The sequence below is a fragment of the Bacillus rossius genome, chromosome 2 (assembly GCF_032445375.1).
Source record: "Bacillus rossius redtenbacheri isolate Brsri chromosome 2, Brsri_v3, whole genome shotgun sequence".
NCBI classification, from domain to species: Eukaryota; Metazoa; Arthropoda; class Insecta; order Phasmatodea; family Bacillidae; genus Bacillus; species Bacillus rossius.
In genome coordinates this window covers 38,642,709-38,666,861 of record NC_086331.1, presented here as the reverse complement: position 1 = coordinate 38,666,861, position 24,153 = coordinate 38,642,709, and the positions used below count along the sequence as shown (strand labels likewise).

Below are 24,153 nucleotides of genomic sequence, written 5' to 3'. Positions count from 1 at the left end.
TCAACGTCTGTTCTCTATGTATATCCAATTATCAAATTAATTATATCATGTATTTTAATACTTCTCCTGCGCATTTCTTCCAGGGATGGAGCACCTCTTTATTAACTGAATTTAATTTTTCGTTTCTTTCCATTTGCAGCTACTGGATCCAAATCCCAGACTCTAGAAGACTGATAAAAGACTGAAAATGCCCAGGATATTATTAAGAAGTGAGTATATCATTTATACAAACTCATATCAACGATCCGTCGACCAAGTTGTCGTGTGCGCCCTTCGGAACGTCTTGTATGCTCCAACGAAATTAATGTTAATTTATCTATTTTCAGGCCACCGATCTTGCTCGGTCCCGTGTGAGACCAGCACGCAACGTAGGCAGAAGATAATCTGACGTCGTGACGAAATCGCGGCCGATGAGAACCCCAATCTTACACGAGAGGGAGGGCTTCCACGTAAATTAAAGATGATTTTTACCATTATTAGTGTTTGTTTGGCCTTAATGTGTGGTGTTATTTGTTATGAAAATAAAACTATTATGCAACTCACGTATATACCTGTATGAGCTTAGGTCTCGATCGGTCCGCTAGCAGGCTGCATGTGCATTGAATGTGCATCGGACCAACGTCCTGATTTCAAAAATACCACCCCCCGCGGCCCCCGAGCCCTAATATTGAAGTTATAGCCCGTACGTTATTGTGTAACTGACTGTATGTACACTTTTGTAAGCATAAAATACCACGGGTAGAGTTCAACCAATTTACATGCAGTATCTTCAGTGTATTTTTGAAACTTTTGTACATTGATTTAAATTCCACAAAAAATTGCCTGCACTTTAAAATGAAATCTCTTCATCAATTCCCGTAATGGAAGCAGAAATTTTTAAATTTTCAAAAAAACACCGAGCTGTATTTCCGTCATTTGAATTTCCAGACTTTTTTAGTTTATCAAAAATAAGTCCTAATCTATCGCGAATACCTTGTTGTATATATTTATTTTTTTTCTCAAAACTTTTTTTTATCGTCCTTGAGGCCTTTCCAATTTTCTACTTCCAATTTGCAACACACGTGCAAGCAACATTAAAAAAAAATCCAAGCATGCAGCGGCAATATTCCAAATTCAAGTAATTTTCATTGGTTGGTTTTTGGAAAATATTGTCGATATCATTAAATTATTTGTACGTAGCTTTTCTAATGTATAATCGCATACTTGTAGATGTATTCGTTACAGCATTACAAACTTTACCATCTACCATTGCCAACATATGTTTGAAATTGATATTAATTTTTTTTCCGTCCATTACAGTTTCAAAGGGTATCAAGGTTTCTTTCTTGCATTTTGATATAATCAACTTTGGTCCTAGTAACTTCGGCAGTTTCTTGCCAACTTTGAATTTTAGTTGGGCGACAAAATCTTGGCTATGAAGAACGTGGATTTTTCAAATAATAACGTGTGAACTGAGTTTATCATAGATTTGCAAGGGAATAAATGAAATAAAGAAAATGCTGCATTCAAGTCATTGCCATCATCATCGCTAAATATTTGTTTGTAGGTACTATGACCAGATGTACCAACACATCCCCATTTGCATACTTATTCTAAATTAAGAACTTTGTTTTCAAGAAATTTTTTAATTACGTCTGATTGTACCATTTATATTCTTTCAACTGTATCATTTAGCAATGCTTGAAGTGTAACTGTGTTTCCACTTTCAGTTACATAAATTTTCGAATTTTAAGGGTAACACATCTTTTTAGAATTGATTACATATTAATAAGGCGGGTACAATTTATAATTTTTTCTACGCTTACAGAACGTATGCCTTGATACTGACTTTTGGACAGTTTATTTTCTATAACAGGCTACATTGCCTGACAAAATATTTCTCCAACTCATTGCATATATATCAGGTACTTAAATGTTTTAGATGGACTGCCTCCTGTGACATCCTTAATTATCTTCGAAGCATATATTTTTCCTGAAGCCCGAAGACCCATTTGTGTAGTGTAGGCCAGTGTTTTGATTCTATTCCCTTCTCGAACATTTTCTGTCTTCCTCCGTTTTGATTTTTCTAATTTTCCCTCGAAACGGGAATTTTTCCCTAGAAAAGAAAAAAAAAATGTATTTTTCAAAATTTTAAAGTTTTTTTGTCGGAATTTTTTCTAATAAAAACTGGATATTTTGGCGAATTTTGGGCAAATGTTGAAGGCCAGGGTCGAGGTCAAGGTCAATGTTCAAGGTCAAGGTCATCCAAGATGGCCGCCGTGACATCACAATCCCAGATGGCTGTATACACCAAAACACCACACCCTGAACCCTGTACCAGTACCGGCTATTACATACTACTTTTCAGCCCAAAATTCAAAGGTATGCACCTGCCTTGGGAAGTAGTTTGGACCATAATTCATACACATATATGTTTTTAGTTTATTATCGTGATGAACCGGAGGCCGAAGTTTGTAGAATGTATTCAGACGCACTCTACATATGTTCTGTTTTCTGTGGCGGTCCTTCATGCATTGTTCCGGAAAACAAGAATAGTTAAATTTCTTGTCTGAAAAATTCGCGGTATCTCACAGCATATGATTACTTGAATAGTTTTGCGAGTCACATTAAACTCAAGGAAAAAGTATGTGTACAAAAAATTTAAAAACCTTTACTGGTAATTCATTAAAAAAACAGATTAAAACTATAATGTGACTTACAGCTATAAACCTGACTATTTCTCAGATTTATTCCGCCACAGGAATGAACGACTGAAATAGGGATGTCTTCTCGAAAACATCGTGGTCATTATAGATGATCAGAGTTTACAATATAAAACATAGTTTTGGACATACGCCATTGCTGGTTTACACTGATCAGTGTGTTTGTGCCTGATACAGGAAGCAGATAACAGATCCCGAAACGTTGCAACTATTGTATTAGGAAGCGTACTGTATTGGTTTGTGCTGTCTTTGTAGTCTTCTCCATAATATCTGTTTAATTTCATCACTGCGTTCGCTTTTGCATAGCTGCGTTGTAATTGTGTTGTACAGATTATCTGTTAAGTTTCATCGTTGGGTTCGTCTTTTCGTCGTTGTCAGTCCACTATGTTCAGAAGTATAGGAATATGGCTCCTGCGCCTGGTATCGGTGCGTGGCGTCAGTGTCAGGGATCCGCTTTCTTGGATTGTGATGTCACGGTGGCCCACTTGTATTACCTTGTCCATGACCTATTAAATTTACCGTGACCCCGGCGGCCATCTTTGATGACCTATAACACGGCCGCCATACTCGATTCCACCATATTGTTTGCTAGAACTTTCCACCAGCTTGATTCCCTCATTTCTAATAATGAAGTAATATCCGCATTCTTGAATTTTTATCTAATGTCCGCCAAATTGGATACTGACTTTACAGCCCCCATTTTAGATTTTGATGTCACAACCACTTTCTTCGAGTCTGATGTTACAACCGCCATCTTGTTTTAGTATGCTGCAGCTCGCCATTTTGGATTTTTGATCTGCTGGAAGTCTCCATTTTGGATTATGTAATGTCACCATCTTTCATTCCGCTGTTTGTTCCTAGAGTGCATTAGCATCGTTCTATCTAATGAATGTATGGTAGATTTTCCATTACCAACCAGTGATGTTAAGATCCTTACAGACATATTTAATTTAATTTTTTATACAAAATACATTGGAAATTACAGCTTGGACTCTGGTGTGGATAACATACCATTTTTACAGCATGGCCATTGAGACATTTACCAGACTAAGATTTAAATATGTTATACATAAAAAGATTACATATTCGGACTTGTATTTTTTTAATATGAAGCAATAATAGCAGCACCTATTGGAGGACGAGCGGTCATCTTTGAATTAAATGCTTGCTACTAGGAGCGTTAGTGTCACGTAGTGCACATATCGCCTGTTAGAGGATGCTGACACCATTTTTAATTACACTACTTGAAACTAGGAGCTCTAGTGTCATTTAGTGCGCACATCGTCTGTCAGAATGCACTGCGACCTTCTTGGTTTATATTTTATCCGCAATAGTTAAATAGTGCCAATCACCAAACCGTAGAAGTACCCACCATATTGTGGGCCATATAGGCCGCTTCTTGAAAATCTTTAATTATGAACCTTGAAATTCGGGGAAAATTATAAAAATTGTCATATATATCACCTATTAATGTAATGATTGATTCGATCGTTTTTAGCCTTGGTCCGAGCCTTGGTCGATACAAAAAATTTGTTTTATTTTTAGTTACTTTTTAAATTTAATATAATGAAAAGTTTGCAAATAATTTTTGATTCCAATTCTGCCAGCTACCAGTAAGCCGCTAATGTCATATTAAATTTCATCTTGAAAATCTGTAGTTATTAACTTTAAAATATGGAGTAAATTTAAAAATTCATTAAAAAGTTACTGTTTTATTTATTAGTTGATCAATTCATATCCCCGTTAGATAATATTTCAGTGCTTAGAGAAATCATAGCTTAAAAATAATTATTAATATTCTTTCCCATTACATTTGACGAGTTTATTAAATATCCGTACTACGAAAAAAGACTCTACACAAGACAACTGTCCGACTAAATAAATATGTTCCTCAATGTCATTATGCCTACCATGGAGGGCGTATTCGATGCACCTTATGACTATTATAGTGTCAACTAGCAGTATATAAGCCAAGTTTCTCCGAACCACAAGGCCATCATTTTTGATACCTGGAATACTTTTCAACCAGGTCATTTACAATGTCAGGCGTATAGGTAAAGCTACATTTGTAGCCGTGCTACATTTGTAGCCAGGCAACATGGTTACACTTGAAGCCAGGCTACAAGACTGTATTTGTAGGCAGGTTACAAGGCTACATTGTAGCACGGCTACAAGGCTACATTTGTAGCCAGGCTACATGAGAATTACCATCATTTAAAGGAGATTACACAAACAAATTCAAGTAACTACTTGAGACCTAGCGAAAACTTCATTCTCGTTCGTTCTTGAGAGAACAACATGGCATCTAAGATAAATAAAATAAAATAAATATTTATAATTCGAACAACACGTGGATAACTCTGTTGTTATGAAGCGTACCTAAATTGTAACATATATTAGATTTAATGAATAATAAACTATTGCTGATGGATTATTTAAAATCTTACTTAAGCATTTGCTCCTATTTAAAACTCTCAGTATGCATCTGGTATTAGTCGCACTAGCTGACATGAATTTCTGATCATTGCCTACAGCTGTATCGAAACGTCACCAGTGTAGTTACTGCAACAAAAAGTTTATCTTCAGAAAAATTCTAAGTGTCATGAGAAGAGCATGTGTATTTTGTGTCCTTGCCAAAAATCATTTATTTGTATCCAGTGCCAGACATCGTTTAGTAGAAGAAATATCTTGAATAAACATAGCAAGATCCTTACAAGCAAGCTGGCTAATAATAACAAGGGCAAGTCTTCACACCTAGGAAGTGAAATGAAGACAAAATATTAGACGACTATAATAATCACGAAGAATGTGAAAATGCTGATGCTGACAACACAATCCCAGATCTCGCTAATGATTTAGAAATGAAATTGAAAGCTAACGAAGAACAGATCATCTTCGTGGTAAATAAATGAATATTTAAACCAAATTTCAGTCACCTCCGCGCAATTGAGAACAATATGAACTGACCTAAAGTTGACAAGATTGTTGACTGTGCTAGAGCACTTGAAGATCGGAGGCAGATGAAGCACCTGAAGCTCACAAGAACGAATACTTTTATAAAGTGGTGAGACTAAAACTATGTAAACGATGCGTAAAAATAAATTATTATGATCAAGCGTGTGATAATGACATCATTAGGATTAAGATTATTTTAATGACTTTTAGGCTCGTGTTAAAACAGAAGGCTTCAGTGATCTAGAAAATTTTAAAAATAAACATCTAAGAAATATCACAGCAGCAGAAAATATTTAATACACATCTCAGGAAGATCCTAACATATGGTTGACAGTTAATAATTCTACTTGCTTTGCAAAATGTTAAAAATTTATCATCAAAGTAACATGGGCTATACTTCGTGAACTAAGAGGCGCGGGTTACATAAAATATATTATTTTAATAACATGCATGTGTATAAAACGGAAAAATAAAATAACTATTTAGGTTTTAAACAATTTTATTGTGTTATTACTTATAATATAATTTTTAATTTAGGACTGATTTCTTGTAATAAAACTTCTAGCTTAATAATGCAAAAATCATCGCCAATGACTAACAGATTAGAGAGCAATAATAATGCGATTAAAGCCATTGGGACCAGATCACGCCACAAGCAATTGAAATCAACTGGTGCAGTTGTAGGCAGTTGCAGAAATTTGAACTATTTTAGCCAAATTATCTTGTATCCTATCAATCGCATCCTACCGAGTTGATTGTTTGTCCAAATCTGCGTCATTTTCGTTAGATATGCATAGTAAATTTTGTTGAAGGGACAGAATTTTGATGGTTCAAATCCACTTGGTCTGGTATTAAGAATAAAACATTTTTTAGGAATTCTTGGTCCAAAAGGATAAAAAAACATGCTTATTTGGTTGGTCTATTTTATTTTGTTATATACTTACTGTAGTTATGATAATTTGGATATTCTTGCCTTTTATAATTTAAAAGGGGCATTTTTGTTTGAAAGATATGACAAGTATTAAAAAAGAGGGTATCGTGGTTAAGTTTCGTTTAAACTATACGTCTGGCATTGGACAGACCCCAATTATTAATACCGAGACATACCCCACATAGCATGTTAGCTTGCGGCAAGCTTGTAATATGACTTGAATTAGACGTATCGCTCAAGCTTGACACATTAAGCTTGATTCAAGATTCTGTGAACTATTAAGATTTAGTCTTGTTTTCGGAAAGCTTGCCGAAAGCCGTGCATGCTTGACACATCCAGCTAGATTCAAGCCTTCTTTGAGCCAATAAATCAATGCTTTTTTCGGCAAGCTTGCCGAAGACTTTTATTTGGCTTGCAGTGTTGAAGCCGTGTTGCGTTCTGGGATTTCGTTAAATATACCTCCAGATTTATGCGCCATTTTGCTGAAGTTTGTTTTAAAAAAGGTTAATGCTAAACAAGGTAAGTGGTTTAAATTCGTACATATTTGTACTTAGTATGAATTATTTTAAGAATAATCATTTACGTGAACAAACATTTTTATTTTCTTTTAATGGTAGTAAGGAATTAGTTTTGACACTTTGTTTGAAGAAAGATTATATTTTGTATTTGCAAAAAATAATAAAGGAATTTTGATTAATAAATGGAATTTTAGCATGTTTAACTACTTATTCTTATATTTTTAAAGCTTTTATTATTTATTGTTTTAGTTACGAATTGTGGTGTATCTGAAAAAAATTATTTAAAAACATTTTCTTACTTGATATTATGTTATTTAATCATTTTACAAACGGGCACTATGATATGTTAGACAATTTACTGGTAGTTTATTATTTTAATAGTTTAGGTACATCATAAATAGGTAAAGGTAACTAGTTTAAAACACTATAAAATAGTGTGAATGATCATTTTAATAAAAATATGTAATTCGTAACAATCCATTGAAATGATTTTACAATATTAAATTGGAAAACCTCTCATCGGTAACACCTAATAAGTGGAGCTTTGCTGTAAAAAATGATTTCCTATAATCTTAAAGCACTTTTTTTTTAGCTATCGGTAACTTTTCTGTGAATCTGAATTATTGCTATACTTGAAGTATTTTACCATTTAAAGATATTTATGTTAGGTGCATTACATATAGCAGAAAATAATTAGAAAGAAAGAATATTTTTGCAAAAAATATAATTTTAAAATTTTACGTCTAAGAACACGTTGTCATTTTTTAAGTTAATTTAATAATAGTTGCCATTTTAACAAATGAGGTTAGGTAGCCTATATTAAAACTATTGTTAATCATGAGAATGTTTTGTTAGGTAACCTTAGCTACAAAAAATACTTTCATCTTATGTTTATAGTTGGTTACGTATTACATGTTAGTACCTAAGATATCGTCTACACAATTTAATAGTTTTATTTTATTAGATATAACTTACCACAAACATAATGATCATAGTAATTAAAACCAGTGTGTTATTTTTATAACATTGCAATAATGATATTGAAAATCATACAAGTTATGGTAAAAAGGTGCATTGGTATAAGTAAGCAGTAATATTTTGATTAATTTAAAGTGAGTATAAAATTTAGTGAATATAAAGAACCAAATTTTTTCTTGTCACATGGTTTGACTGAAAAATTTAAAGGTTTAAGATTTCAAATGCAATGAACTAAACAAATATATTTCCGACAAAGAATAGACTCTTTTTCAAGAAATAATGATATAATACTGGCCAATTCTTTGTATCAAGACGAATATACTCACAATTATAAAAAAATATTCCTGGCTATTTTACTACATAAATATATCCTATGATTTAAGCGTTTCATCTCTGTATGCAAGACACTATATTAGAAATATACAAAAGCAAGTTTTATTATTTCAATACATACGTTCTGATTCTTTGTGGTTCCAGATCAAAGTTGTTATTACCACTGGAGAAAGGACTGCCAAGCTGTGGTCCAATAAATAATCTGGAGAATATTTGCTAGTGAACTGGCTAGAGCCTTTTCATGTTCTGGAAATATTACCGGGAAATATGCCATTTTAAAAATTCAAGTTCGGAAATCAGAATTATGCCATATTAAGGCGTTACAGAAATGTTTTTATTAAAAGATTGCTCTAGGCTATATAAACTTTGCAAACCATATTATAATTATTAGTATTTCCCCCTATTAAGGAATTCTTACTCATACAATTTAAAGTAGAATATATTAAGTTTCCTTATTTCATATGTTCGGGCAAGGTTCCGCTAAATAATTTTCTACCACTTAGCACAAAAGGCTTTGGGGATGTATTCTAGATCCCAATTACATAAAAATACTGAGGACATCACCAAGTTGGCGCCACTTATGTAATTGCCACTCCTGCATTCTTGCAAACAAGTGCGGGAATATGGGTGTTTTGGGCGGGAAAAAATAAACACTTTATTTCTCACGTGTTTCAATTTTTAATATTATAATTTTTCCCTATCGTAAAATATAATTAAATCCCTTCTTTCTCACCACTCTCTCGACTATTTTACGATACCGATACACCATTATCACATAAATTGTGTCTGTAGTAATCGCAACTAACGTTTGTATCGTGAAATATAACAGCATGACCTGTTTGTTAGAAAACTTTATGATATTGAACAATAAAAGCTGCGGGAAAAACGGTGAAATATGAGGAATAAAATACCGTTATCACAAACTATTCTACTTTACGATATCAATGAAATAATATCTCAAAAAGTCTCACATTCAAAAATTAAATGCCGATATCGCAAAATAGACTACACCGGGTGGAACTAAGTCATACTCACGATACCAATAAAGATAATGTCGAAAAAGCTCAATTTAAAAAAAATAAATAATCACTAGTATAGTAAAATAGACTATAACCCGTGGGACTGAAGTCTACTTCACGATACCGCAAAAATTTTTGTATTATCTGATCTACCCTAACCAAAACTTTCGCTTTGTTTTTTCACTTCAATATTTGCGAAATTAACCTAACACACACCTAAAACATCGAACGAAACGCAAATAAAACTACAAATCACAAACATTTAAAAACCATAAAATTCATTTATATTTCTTGGCTTTATGGCAATAATCTTTTACTATCAATATTTCTCTTGTAGATATTATATTTACGCCAAAAACATTTCCATTCCTCTATTTAATTTATTCAATCTCGTGAAACACGAACCGTTGTTTTCCTGTTCACTACTTAAAGTCACACAACCACATATTATTTTTCTAAACTGAACCGTTATATTAATTTAATATAAATGCATACGAACTTTCTATTCTCTCATGACTACTACACTAATTTCCACACATATCCAATACATTATTAAATATCTACTCATTACTTCTTGTGTACTTATTTAATCACTTTGTAAAAATATTTATTTCCTTGTTAATTCACATCTCGTATCACGATCTCTCCAAACTCTACCATCATTCTTTTTTTTCTGATGGCGCTATTTTTTTTTTCGCTTTTGCCAATTTTCTAAATATAGTCTACGATATTTTCCTTCATCTCGCAATTCAATTTGTTATCATTGGCATTGAAACTTTCATGACGTCATACATTTTGCTTACTTTATTTCCTACCAATGGGAACAATGTATCGCTAAATGAACTTGACCTTCATTATAATACACTATGGCATGAGTTTTCCCACTTTTTACCAATGTACTTGAAATTGTAAATATGATATTACATATAGTATAATAAATCATTTGTTAGTATCTATCACTGTCTATCTTAAATTGATATGTATAAAAAAGTCTAAGAGAGTTTATTAGTAAAAGTTAAAGTTGATTTAAAGATAAGAATTAAATAAATAACTTAAAAATGTATTAATTTACTGTGCATATCTGGAATAGATTTGAATTTTACTTGAATCTGCTTTTCACCTAACTTATGAGGTGAAGTTTTTTGGATAAAATGCGTACTTAGGTTTATCTTCATGTGGATGTTGGTGACAATGTGTCCGATGATTATTGGTTTTTACAGGTCCTTAAAATTCACAAATTTTCCTGAGCCCAAGTGAAAGAAACAATCTGCTTGTGGCTCCAGCAGAGCAAAGCCAGACTAATTAGGAGATAAAAATATTTTTAATTTTAATTGTTTTAACCATGTTGGTAGATTTTTGTCTAATTTATTGTTATGTACGTATTAAGTAATTTTATTTTGCATTGAAATTTACTTTCTCTTTTATATAACTTTGTCAGTCATGGATAAAAATATTAAAAAAAATATGATTTGTGTAATTAATGTTTCCAGGTTTTACCGATTTTAAAATTTAAACTGCTGGGTTTGAAAAATAACTACCAAAATACATTGCTTAATATTTGTATATCTCAGTATTTCTGCAACTAATAAAGAAACGAAATTTATTTGGTTTAGAATTATTTACTTTTAAAATTTTATGTTCAAATTTAGTAACGTTTACGATAGCCTTAGCATAAAACATGAAATGGTTACAAATTTACCTTCATAAAGAAATTTAGGTTTCTTTCTGGGATGCTGGAAGTATTCATGTATGTGGTAATTTGACATGATAGAGCAAAATCAATTGCTAGAATTAAATTATTATTTTAGCAAACTTAAGCTTACTTTAAAATGCATTACATACACTCAATTTAATATAGTAATGCATATTGATTTTTTTATTTCAATATTGTGCAGGTCTGGTTTTTATTGCCTTAGCTTGGAAGGCCCACAGTTGGCTTCAATTTGTCTCTCATTTAGTTTTTATAAAAGTTGTCGCATCTCACAGTGTAAATGCCATCAAAGCATTAAAAACATTTCATTTGAAATGAGACAAAGCATAATACGTAGGTAAATAATTGGTACTTTGCTAAAAATGTACAAGGTGGACGGTCTTCGAACATTTCTCAGCTGTAAAATTAACGTTTTACTATAGAACTATAATTTTTTACTTTTACTCAACCATGAAATCTTTCAAATGTATGTGCTAAATATAGATATGAATCATGGAAATAGTTAACATACTTAGATGTTGCCATTTTTTAAAGTTAAATGTGAGCTTTGGTTAACCTGCTAAAAGATACATATATTTATTATATTTATGATAGGTGAAGAGTCATTGCTATTCGTACAGTGAATCCCTTTACTAACACTTTTATAGAGTTTATACAAAATAAATAACAATATAAGGCAGGGCAGTTTATAGAACTTTTCTTACAATATTAAATAGAGTAGTGCGAATACTTGTTTTACCGAAACTCACTGATAGAGATAGTTACTGCTTTTCATTTTCAGTTTTGATAGAAAATAATCGTAACTGCTGTTTTAAGACAATAAACAAGTTTACATATATTCAGATTGTTTATAACATGTTTGAGTCCTACAGAGTTTATAAAATGTTTATATATTTTATTACCTACAGCAGAATAAATGTACAGTCTCCATGGTGCTAATTTAAATTTCAGTTATTTAGGTTAAACTTGAAAAAATGTTCCTAATGTAAACTCGTCACAACATAAACAATTCAGCGAGTAATGTGATTGCCATAGAGTTTGTTAGTGATATTTGCGAACAATGTTTAGACATATATATGATGCAAGGCAATACGTAGCCTACTACTGTATGTAGGCCGCTCGCTAGGAGCTAGGAATTTATCGAAATGGCCTATCGATTATATCCGAAATGAGTTTATAGTTCATTGACTTTGCCAATCTTTAGCTCACGAACTATACTAGGCTTGGGTTTGTGAGTAAAATGCAGTTTTAAGGTTACATTCCCCCAACGTAGCATTTAATGTTAAAAAACATGATACTACCATGCAGTTTTTGAGGCTGTATTATACATGAAGTTACTCACCTTTCAAAGAAACAATAATACATTTACTAACTCCAACGTGACTAACAAACATTATGTAAATTACCAATAACATAAAATAACTACATGCCTTTTTTCGATATCAGAATCCAGTTTACAATTACAGCTATGTCCCTGGTTATACTGCGCATTCCTTTGGGGTCTGGCTGAAATTCACTCTTTTTCATACTCGAGTCCCTTTATGCTTCTCCTGTTGCTGATTTTTATAAGACCATCGTTCTTTCATTGTATTTACACATAACAGAGCCCCTATAATTCTGGTGCTAAATGCTTACCTCATTATATGGAATAAATTTGTGGCTTTAGGTCTCCCAAATAGTTGGGAACCCTATCATAGTGCGGTACACTTCAACACCAGGCTCTACTTCACGATCATACATATATTCTAGAAATGCTTAACTGTTCATTAGCTGCTGTTTGCGTCAAACTCCACTTCTCTCTTTTACTTAAAACACAAGCCACTACCACACCCAAGGACTTATTGTGTACCACTGGCTAGAGATCTCCTAGGGTAGGTGAAGTCAACGGTGGACCAATCGCACAAGCAGAAAAAATGCATGCATGTTTGAAGGTAAGCTTGTGTGTAAAATATAACTGGTTATGTTTGGGTCTCTGTAAAATGGATGGCTGTAACGCACCAAGTCCACCCTGCCACCGAAACAAGTTAATTCGATCAATTGTCCGGTCCATAAAAATTAGCAATTGAAAGAACACCTGACTCATTAAAATGTAGGCCAGAATTTTCAGTCTTCTGCATACTCCGGCAGATGTCTTCTGATTAACGGCTACAGATTTTGAAAAACCTCTTCAAATGTTCCATAAATAAATAACTAAAATAGGTTGATCAAATCAATTAAATATTTATTTAGAGAATATGATTGTATCAAATGTAGGGACCCGGATATTTTTAAAATATTTGTTGTATAGTAGACATTAAAAACTTACGCATCTTTGTTGATCTAGTGCGTGAGCAAGAGGTATTTTTACACGCTTTTGGTTACCTTTAAGCAACTAGAACCAGTTAGAAGAAAAAGTATTTAAGAAATCATTTTATAATCAGTCCAGATCACAATTACTGGCAGAATCACAATCTTGTGTTCAGGAAGTAATGTTCTTTTTCCTAGTTTACCAGTGACTTTGCAATGCAAATACAAACGTTCTGAACCACCGTACAACATCAAGTGTACAACTCGAGAGACCGAATTTCTTGTAACGAAAGGAAAAAAAATAAGATTAATTCCTGACAAAAAAGGCATCCCATGCAAAGTCAAGCAGTTCTTCAGTGTATATGAAACTATATTAGGTCTAACCTGCTAGTAAAATTTAACGCGAAAAATGAGGGCAAGGCTTATATAACTTTGATCCTCTGGGACCTGTGAAACCTAAATCAATGCAATATTTTTACTGCTGACTTTTTTCACTGCTGCTTGGGTTGTAAATGATTAAAGGCACGAGGAATTCGCGGATACATTAAGTAACAAAATTTACTTGAAGCGCCTTAACAACAGAATTACTTCAATGTTTGGACAAACAGTGCTATCGACACGCCCTGAACCACTCTAATCCAGTAATGAAGTAGAATACATGTTTATCCAAGTATGTATAGCACGCCAAAGGATGTGTCATTGGTATAGACCCATGAGTACACAAAAGAGGCTTGATTATGAATAGGACAGTCGAGTATAGCCTGTTGTAAAACAAATCCGCGAACTAATCATGTAATCTTGGCTCTACATATGATTTGTGACTACAGTGCTGTTGCAGGTCCACGAGTGATAAGTAGAGACCGGAAAAAATTGTGGTTAAATTTCAAACACTCGTATCTTTGCACTATATTTTCTATCGGTAAGCAGTCAACCTGTAGGTTTCTAAGCCATTGAGAGACAATCAACCCAAGAAGCTTCGAATCACAGGCTACCCTGTCGAGACATTTCACAAGTCAGCAGCCAAGAACGTGTGACATTTTGCCGAGAAAGCAGATGATCGTGATAGCTATCCAAGAGTTCATTGAACCCACGAACTTTTCCAGTCCCTAGTGATAAATGAGTGTTTCAAAGGCAGGTGGCACGCGGCTTGACTGAAGAAGTGCTATTGCAGATGCGGCGGTACACACACGGCCGGTGTTTCGAGGGTTGAGCGTATTTGGTTGGCTCGCCTGAGTCGCGAGAGGCAAGGAAAAATTGCATACTTCTTTGATGAGAGATCTTCAATGTGAACTTTTGCACTTCGTGTCGATTTTTTTACTGGAATAATCCTTACGTGAAATACTCTGGCGAACTTTCAGCCAGAAACAATAGATGGAACTGGGTCTTGTTTAGCAAATTAGGCACACACACGACTTAAGAGCAAGAGATAGGAAGAGACAGAAGCCATCATGTTTTAAAAAGTTTTGAAGTCATAACAATTTTATCGTTGATTTTAGTTATTTGGCTTTGTTAATTCGTAGTATATAATTACGTCGAATGCCTTAAGTTAATAGTGACTACCTCCTACAAATATATTCCCGAGCATTTAGTATTGAATTCATTTTAGGCAATGCTACACCTGTATACTATGGTCATGGTATTTGAAAACCTCTTAATATGTGATCCTCAAAGAAGACATATTTTCAATACAGAATGATACAAATTTGCTATCGCATGAAAACCATTAAAAACTATTTGGTGAATTTCTTTTTATAAACTCGCCCCCCCCCCCCCCTTCCAAGAATCTAAATGATGACTGGTTGAATTGTGAAATTGCAAAGTTTTCGTTATGAAGTGGAGGAAACTCACGATTTGCCAAGTGTGAATTATCCATAAATACAGAAAAAACCATCTCGGGAATATTCGAATTCGAATACAGTCTAGTAATCATTGAGTCTGTTTCCGTGTTTTCGTGAAACAATTCTAGGCAATGTCTGGGATATTTTCATCCCTGTGGCCTGCTTTGGTAGATTCCTTCACCGTATTCCCTGAATTTTAGTTGTATTTATCTTGTTTCCATCTTCATATCTCTTTGAGAGATACTTCTTGTTTTTTCAACCAGCTTGTACTTGATTCAGTAAAATAACATAAGTTTGATAATGAAAATCAATTTTGGAGTCTTAAATATTAAATGAAATTAATCTGTCAAGTTTATTGTGTCATTTAATATGTGAAAACAAGTTCATTTGATCACATGTAATCTATGTAGGTTTCGTGGGCTTATGTTACTTAATAATTTGGCAAGTGCTGAGATTTTAAATATCGCCCTATTCGCAATTGTGTATAACTTATGTATAGCCACTGCAATAATTTTTCAAAAAACTAGATATAAAATTTGTTTCTAACAAGGAGAGAAGCAAGCAAAATAATTTTTGTGCCTAAAGTATATGCTACATTACATCGTGACCGTACATTACACTCTAGGCAAATTTCGAAAGAACAACTCCACAGATTCGTAAAAAGGTAAGAGTAGAGACCTCAGTGATCAAAAAAAATTTAAGTCACTTTAATGAATAAATGATTGAATTATGTTGTTTGGGGCTTGATCTCACATTCCATAACATAAATTTTTATCATTACTTTTATTCTAAGGATATTTTAAAATTTTAAACTTGACACCTATCCTGCATTTGTTGTTCTGTTACAAAAATTTTCAACTTTTATTCACTAAATGTAATATAGTGGGTGCAAAAGGTCACGCAAGCCTTTGAATTTTATTATTTGCGGGTTTTTTAACACCCATTATATTACCCATTATATTAGACTGAGTGCATATCTGTTGAAAATTTTGTGATAAGACAACGAATGCAAAATGCAAAAGGCATCGTGCTCAAATATTAAAAATAGCCATTTAATGAAAGTACTTATGCCAAAATAAAAATAAAATCAACATGGCATGTGAGGCCTGTTCTTCAGTTTAACATTTCTCGTGGTTTCTCACTGCTGCACAAGTAAATGCCTCCTACATATAATACGTTAATTCCCTCATTACCACCACAATTTTGTACAAGACTGTATTCCTCAATAATTTTATAACTTTTGCTCCTCTTCCCCCTTGCTCTCCCACCGAAAAACCATTAAAGAACACGCGTTACTAGTTTCTAACCTCTCCACATCTGCTGTTTCCTTGTCTGTACCCCCTCCCAACTTCCGTAAATATTTCGACTTCCCTAACTACACAAGCCAGTGACGACAGCAAATCAGGAAAATGAATTATTTTGCTATAACGATGAAAATTAATTGGGGTGTGCATAGAATGTTTGGCGAAAAATCACTAAATATAGTCGCTACACCAAAGAAACTGTCCAGTCGCTCTGCATGGGTCGTCGCGCGCACGTATACGCAACGGATTGAAACAACGGCGCATTGAGTGGCACTTCCGCCACACGAGTGCCAAATATCACAAATTATTCCACATTGGCCCACACGTGAGGTGTGGCCAATTCACGGTGGTGCAATAACGCTGATTTAAATAGTTTGTCACTTCTGTTGTGCAGCTCAGCCTGTTAGAATTTACACATCTGCAGGTTCACTTTAGATTTACTTTGTTTCTCTGGAACTGTAAACAATTTTAAGAGCAACGTTTTTTATTTAATACGGTATTAACTGTTCCCTCTTTATGCAGTATAGTATAAGTGATTTAATTTTCGGGTTATTAACAAAATGCTGCTATTGCTAGTAGACTCTAATTTAATTTAAGTTGTAACTTTTGTATTAAGATATTTTAAACCAATTACCACTGCCGAGTATTTAAAATAATATGCGCAATATATCAACATACATGTTTTCAGCTAATATATTGATTTGATTTTATATGTAGCTTTTTTTTCCGTAGTATTTCGAAGGTAACCTAGAACTTTTAGACGTCCTTTCCGCGAAAAATTTGAATACTGAACTGCTTAGTGGAAGTACGGATTACAAATTAACTAAACCTTCGCATACTGATCCCCGTGGTTGCACTAAAACACATGACATCAGGGCAGGAAATCAGATACGCTGGCCACAACACCATCGACGCCAAAGCCAAACGTGGTTAACATGGTGGACTTAAAACTATTGTGATTGTATATATTTGTATGATTAGCACTTTGAGCCAATTGCAAACATTTTACTCTTATGGTGCACGCACTCTACATGGCCAGCTATAGCCAATGAATAGCTAGAGACTTGAAATATTAATGGTTTCAGTGACCACGAGTGTAGATTCCACTATCCCCTACAAACTAGGGCGAATGCCACATGATCATTGGCTACTGACTTGAGAGGCCTGTCAACTGAGATGCCTCCGATTTTATACTTCTTTGGTTGAATGTTTTTCATTGGCTCAAATTCCTTCAGATAAACCGTGAGCCAATCATAGAAGCAATATGAAAGTGTTTTTAGATTCTAGCATAACGCAACATGGATCTGCGAATTTTTACGGCCTCTATGGATAGCCGATTTTCGGGTGTGTAAGAAAACTGCGAAGAATAGCTTAAAAGAAAAAAATCTTCTCGGAATGTTGAGTATCTCCGGTAATGTTTTACGCTCAAGTCTGGCGTCAATGTTTTGCATGCCGACACTTCAGACGCAAAACTTAAACCACTCGATTTATCAATGAAGTGAATTAACTTTACAATTTCACGTTATTTTAACCATAATGTTACTTATAATCTTAAATAACCTGCATATTTGATAATATTTCTTATTTGACTCGGACACACAGAAAGCATGGACTGTTTTTTGATAAACAAACATAAGTTCAGTATCTCAAAAGACGTGTTACGTTAACGATGATTCAATAACGCCATGTCTTGAGCCTAGGCTGCTTATTAAAGAGGAAAAAAATAATAGGTCGTATAAATAGGTCAAATAAATTAATTTGACCCTGCTTGGAGTTGAACCCGGACCATCTCTAAGTGTGCCGATTGAACTGACCACTCAAGCCATTTGTAGCCCAACAGAAACGGAGATTTCTTCGAACACCTTCGTCGGTGTTTCTAACGGCATTCTTTCCAGTTACTGTCGAACCGGTGTCGCGCACATGGACATACGACAGCGCTGCCAAGTAAGCGGTAAGTTTAGCCAAGGCCTCTCGGGTACAAATCCCAGCGCATGTGGGATCAGTAATGGATAGAGGCATGTATTTTTAACAAAAAATATCTTATCGCTCATTAGACCGCAATAACGTATGCCTGCGCTAGCAATTTTTCCCTTGTAATTGGGGGCCGTTCGCAAGAGAAACCATTTCCCCGTTTGGCCGGGTCATTCAGAACGTGTTTGCTTCCGCACTGGATGGCTAATGATTGGTGTGCTGACAGGAGACATGTACATAAAATGGACCCAGCCAAACACGAAACACAGTCTAAGCTACAAGGTTTAAACACACAGCTGCTCTGGAAATCTTTTCACGAAAAATACACGGCCCTAGTGGTGGATGGTGTTACTGTAAGCCGGTGGATTTTCTCGGAGTGCTCCAGCTCCCCCCCCCCCCCCCCCGCAGTATTTCTTTTTCATCACTTCCCCCGTGATCGTGTATGTAAACGACAAGGCTTTAACCCACTGCCACCACCAATCTCTGTGGGCCACGCACTAGGTAGAGAAGACAGAAAAAAATTAAAATCTCCGGTGTCTCACCTTATCTACAGGCATGGATGGACACGCTCTACACAAGTTCCAGAATGAACCAATCATGAGCGGGGTTTTGCGAGGCGTTGCGTGCGGTGGGTAAGATGGCGACGAAGGCCGGTGTTTTTTCGCGCGCTGTTGAAAGAAAAAAAAACGGCTGCTTGTTTTCGCACGTCGCGTTCGTTTCGGTTTTCCCCCCCGAGGGCGCTGCTCCGGACACCGACTGCCGACAGACTGGCGACTCGGCGGCCGTGCGTGCGTGCGTGTCTGGCCGGCGTAGCGACGTCTGCAGCGCCGCGCCGGGTCGATACCTGGTCGTGGCTGGCGCGCGCATGCGCGGGTCCGCTGCCGTGTTGCCATTTGCCGGTCCTTCCTGGCGTCGCGCCTTTCAGACTCGCCACTACCGCACATCGCTAACATGCAGTGCACCTGGAGTCACAAAGCCACGGAAAGTCCGAGGGTACGTCGTGCCTACATCCAGCACGACAGACTTACTAGCTTAGTGTCACAATACCAAGACGACATAACACGACGAGCTTTAAAAAGGCTGTCGGAAAATCTTCCCATGCCAAATGCGTAAATAAAATATGATAAAAACAGTGTAGGCCTTACAGGAATATTATATTTCCTGTTCATATCTGAAGTGCATAACAATGTAACATTTAGTAGTCTCTTGCACAAAGTGAGATAAGGTTTATTTTAGATACAATGTTTTGGACTATTAGTATGATGATAAGGCACAGAAATTAATTTCGTTTTTAGTTATTCTAAAAATTAAAAATAAACGCAATAAACAGTTGAAGGTACACTACAAATGTGAAAGTGTCCTCAAGCGTAAAACGGAATTTGATTTTTCAATAAGTAAAAACATTTATCAAGTAGGTAATATTTTTTAAAGTTAAGTTTTGTAAAGTTCCCGTTTTACATTACGACATGCGGTACACCACGAAATTAAAAATAGACTCTACGTCTTGCGGGCCGTCGGGACACGTATTTCGTCATGTAGGCGTCACGGTGACCTTGTCTCTCATTGGCTACTAAGCGTCTCGGACTTGTGTCCGTCGTGGTATTGTGACTGCAGCTTAATGCAGTGTAGTGTTGGCACCACAATAGCGCGACGAATGGGACGCGAAAGCAAGATATCACGTTAATGCTCATGCGGTTTTCACCCGCAAGACATAAAATATAAAAGATAAAAACTTAAAGAAAAAAAATATTTCTTGCCATTATGTATGCACGAAATAAACGATAGCTATCAATACAAGCAGGTTTTTATTAAAGCGACACATTTAGTACAAATTAAGTATTCCGTTAGAAAACTCATTGTGCGTGAATACATTTCAGAGCTTGCACAGATAAATTTAGCAAACAAAACCTTGACAAAACACAAATAATAATTGCATTACCAATAGGCCTACACCAGTCAAACCATCTATCGACTCAATGGAAATAGAAAATATTTCTAACTGGGAATTCCGAATCGTCCACCATTTATGTCGTACTGACATCACATATGTGTATAACGTGATTTATAACGTGATTACAGCCCAAACTACATATTCTCAGTTTGCGAAACTGTACAATTTCCACAGGATGGGGGCTGCGGAGTTATTTTATCATTCCTGTTTCACAGTTATAATTTTTCAGGCGCAAGAGAGGACCCCTAACTGTATTTACGCCCATGCACACCGCACTACTAACGAGTGGCCAAAAGTGGACAAGCACTGGCAAGCAGACATCCCGGACAGCCAGCACAGCTGAAACTGCTTACACAGGGAATCTAACACAGACTCCAGAATCTCACCCCGATTACTACCCCGCTGAATTAAACTGAAATAAATTATCACATATTATACCCAAAGTGCTCATCTTTCCGCCGAAATTATAATTTAATATTTAAAAATAATTTATAAAGGTGAGAGGTGGCATTACGCCGCTCGGGCCTTGCGAAGCATATGGACCACGAGCCCCGTTGTCGCGGTGATCGCAACACAGAAGGCAGCGCAGTGGTAGTGCTGTTAGACAAGGCGACTGGTCTGAGCACTCGAGCGCCACACGCCCACGGCTGAAGCCTCAGCATCGGGCTAGTTAACTTGCAATACCTATTAGACAAAACTCGGGAGCGTAATGTGGCAAGCTCACCAGGGTCGATAACACAAGGCGAGTAACATTGGCTCTAAAGAGGGATTCACATGAGGTTAAATATTAACTACTTAACTACGTCGTTTCCTAGTTGTTTTTATCAGTGTGGCTAATATTTCTTAGAGTAAAATATAACAATTACAACACCCCGTACTTAGACTTTCAATAAAGGGCTCAACAGTAATGATTGCAAGTAGTGAGGAAAGTGTAGCTTTCTTGAACTTAACTCGCCGGATAAAACCGAGTGACGAGTTAACTAGTTACGGGATGACACTCAGAGCAAGTTCTGTCTGAACGAGTTGAATCGCAGGCTAATAAACTCGCTGAATATAACTAAAGCCTAATGGGTTTGCGTAGTCAGGTGTGTATTTGTGTTAATGAGGCGGGAAGATTAAAATATTTCTTTATTTACTATACCAAAATTAAAATCAAATTCTGCCAGCGTAATAATAACACCTTATTTACTTAAGGCCATATTTCACATCATATTTTTTTATATTTCTATGTAAAATAATTGTGCGTGGACACTTTAAAATATTAGTTTTTTTTGTTTAAGAAGCATAATTCTCTAAATATTTCACTTCAAAGTTGATAATTCAGGGCTTTTGTGTACAATTTTTGTTAACAATCCATTTTTTTTTAGTAATAAATTATGTTCGATTTGATCTGTACCATCTGCACAACAAAATAACGTATTACGATAGCGATAAATCAATTGCTGAATGTTTTTTTTAGTCATAGGTATCGCATAAATTAGGTATTAATATTTTGGTAAAAACCATAATTTATCCGTGAAATGCAAATTTTCAGATTTTGTTACATGATAGTTTGAAACATTTTCTGTAAAGTAAAAACAGTTTTTATTTTTTTAGTAGTTTGCAACACTTAATTTGTTATATTAAAGTTGCCTTCCACACTCTTATCTTGGCCTGTACAGTAGTTGAGCCTGTGTTGCAAGTAGCCACTGACACCCATTGTCATTAGGCCTCGAAGAATTGTGTCTCCCCTTCGGGCAGCTGCAGGCTGGTGTCTGACCTTGAAGATTAATCACACAAAAAAATCTTGTCAATATTCAAGGGTCAGTGAGCATCTGTAGGAAGAGAAAAGTAAAGTTTGAGGAAATAAATACAATTTTTATTTTATGTATTTATTTTTTTCATTGAATTTTTTCAAATATCAAAGTATTAATGAGTAAAAATTTTTGGGCAAGCCACTGGTTTCTCTTCCACGAAAACTAAACCAACACGCATAAGCTGCGAACGATGTATGGAGGAAAGTAAAAAATCAATTATTGAAAATGAAAAAAGAGGGGTACACAAAAATATATTATTAAGCTGAGTTTCATCGAAATAAAAAAACATTTAATTTTACGTGAAACAATACAGTTAAATGTTAGAAGTATTTTTTATTTTATTTTATGTCCTTGAGAATTTTAAATATGATAAAGTAAATGTCTTCCCCAAAGCAAATTGGATTTCCAAATGTTAAATTAAACCCTAGTAGTATGTAAATGACGGACCGGGCGCAAGCTTCAGGCTGAGGTGCCTGAGGTGCCGACCGCCATCTTGGATTGTGACGTCACGGCGGCCATCTTGGATGAGTGTGGACTAGACCTTTGACCTTGACCTTGAATTTAACCTTCAAAATATGCCAAAATTGTCCAAAATTTGCCCAAAAATCTTCAAAATCGCTTAAATATCCAAATTTTGGAAACAAAATCCCGCCAAAAATTAACAAAAAATTCCACAATACCAAAATTAGGATTTCGAAAATCCTCAAAATACTTTTTGCCTTAGAAAGAACTCAACATTCTAAAAGAGGCTGAAGCATCCATGTCTACAGCCTCTGATAAGCCTTTGATGTCATCTAGGACTATGACCGTCATCTTGGATTATGACATCACCGTTACGATTTCCGTTACACCCGCCATCTTGAAAATCTTTATTTATAATCAGATAATAATGAAAAAAATTTAAGTTTATAAAAAAATTCAAGTAAAAAATTTTTAATAAAAACTATTTAAAAAACATTTCTGTTCCACTGGAGGCAGCCATCTTAGATGCCGTCGACTTTGTTTCTGTTGTTTGTTCCTAGATTGCGCCAGCGTCGCTCTGTCTCATAACATAAGGTCGACATTCCATTACATATCATAGCTTTTATGGTCCTTATCGACATATTAAATTAAAATTTTTATACAAAATACATTGGGAGCGCTGTGATTCGAACCATTGCAGCTCTGATCTCTAGGTTGGAAAACATATGCCTTTAACCGCAAGGCCATCGAGACATTTACCAAACTGAGAATTAAATAAGGTATTGACGTCCCTCGGCCTGCGGTCCCTGTTCCCTGTTGCGAATTGTCCTGAGACTCGCCCTGATTTGCCTGCGTAGCTCCAGTCGGAGAGAGAGTATAGTTCAGGCCAAACGTGGCCGGGACCGTGAAACATGGGACCAGGAGGGAAATTGGCACAGATAGAAGGAAATGTAGATGGCAGCAAAGAGAAGATGTTGCTGTCCGTTTTCACGAGCTCCTTTATTCCGTTGAAAAGCCCTATCGCAGCCTGGCCGACACGTTGCAGAACGAGCGTTCTCCCTCGCCGCGACCCGGACTCCCATAAATACACTCTTGACAACAAACACGACTCGGTGTGACCACGGATGCAGTCCCGTGACGAAACGTACTGGTTAAGAAAGTTCAGATGTGCAAAGTAGCGCACACGCGGCCTGTTACCTCTGCGGAGATAGTTCTGTGACGAGACGTACTGGCTAAGAAAGTTCAGCGGTGCTAAGTAGCGCATACGCGGCCTGATACGTCTGCGGAGATAGTTCTGTGACGTAACATACTGGCTAAGACTAATTCTGACACGGCTCGACACGACTACGGTGGCAGTCCCATAACAAATTATACTGATAGCGAACAACGATGCCGTGC

The 24,153-nt window shown here is 35.5% G+C and overlaps 1 protein-coding gene across 2 annotated transcripts in view; it reads right to left on the bottom strand.

Moving 5' to 3' along the window:
- Positions 1–19,317, bottom strand: part of LOC134529251 (uncharacterized) — a 1,084,551-nt gene extending 1,065,234 nt beyond the window's left edge. For both annotated transcript variants that reach the window (XM_063363151.1, XM_063363152.1), the window contains exon 1: positions 19,089–19,317. In XM_063363151.1, the coding sequence (XP_063219221.1) occupies positions 19,089–19,145 (57 nt within the window). In that variant the 5' untranslated portion in view covers positions 19,146–19,317. The remainder of the gene's footprint in view (positions 1–19,088) is intronic.
- Between the last annotated feature and the right edge of the window lie 4,836 nt (positions 19,318–24,153).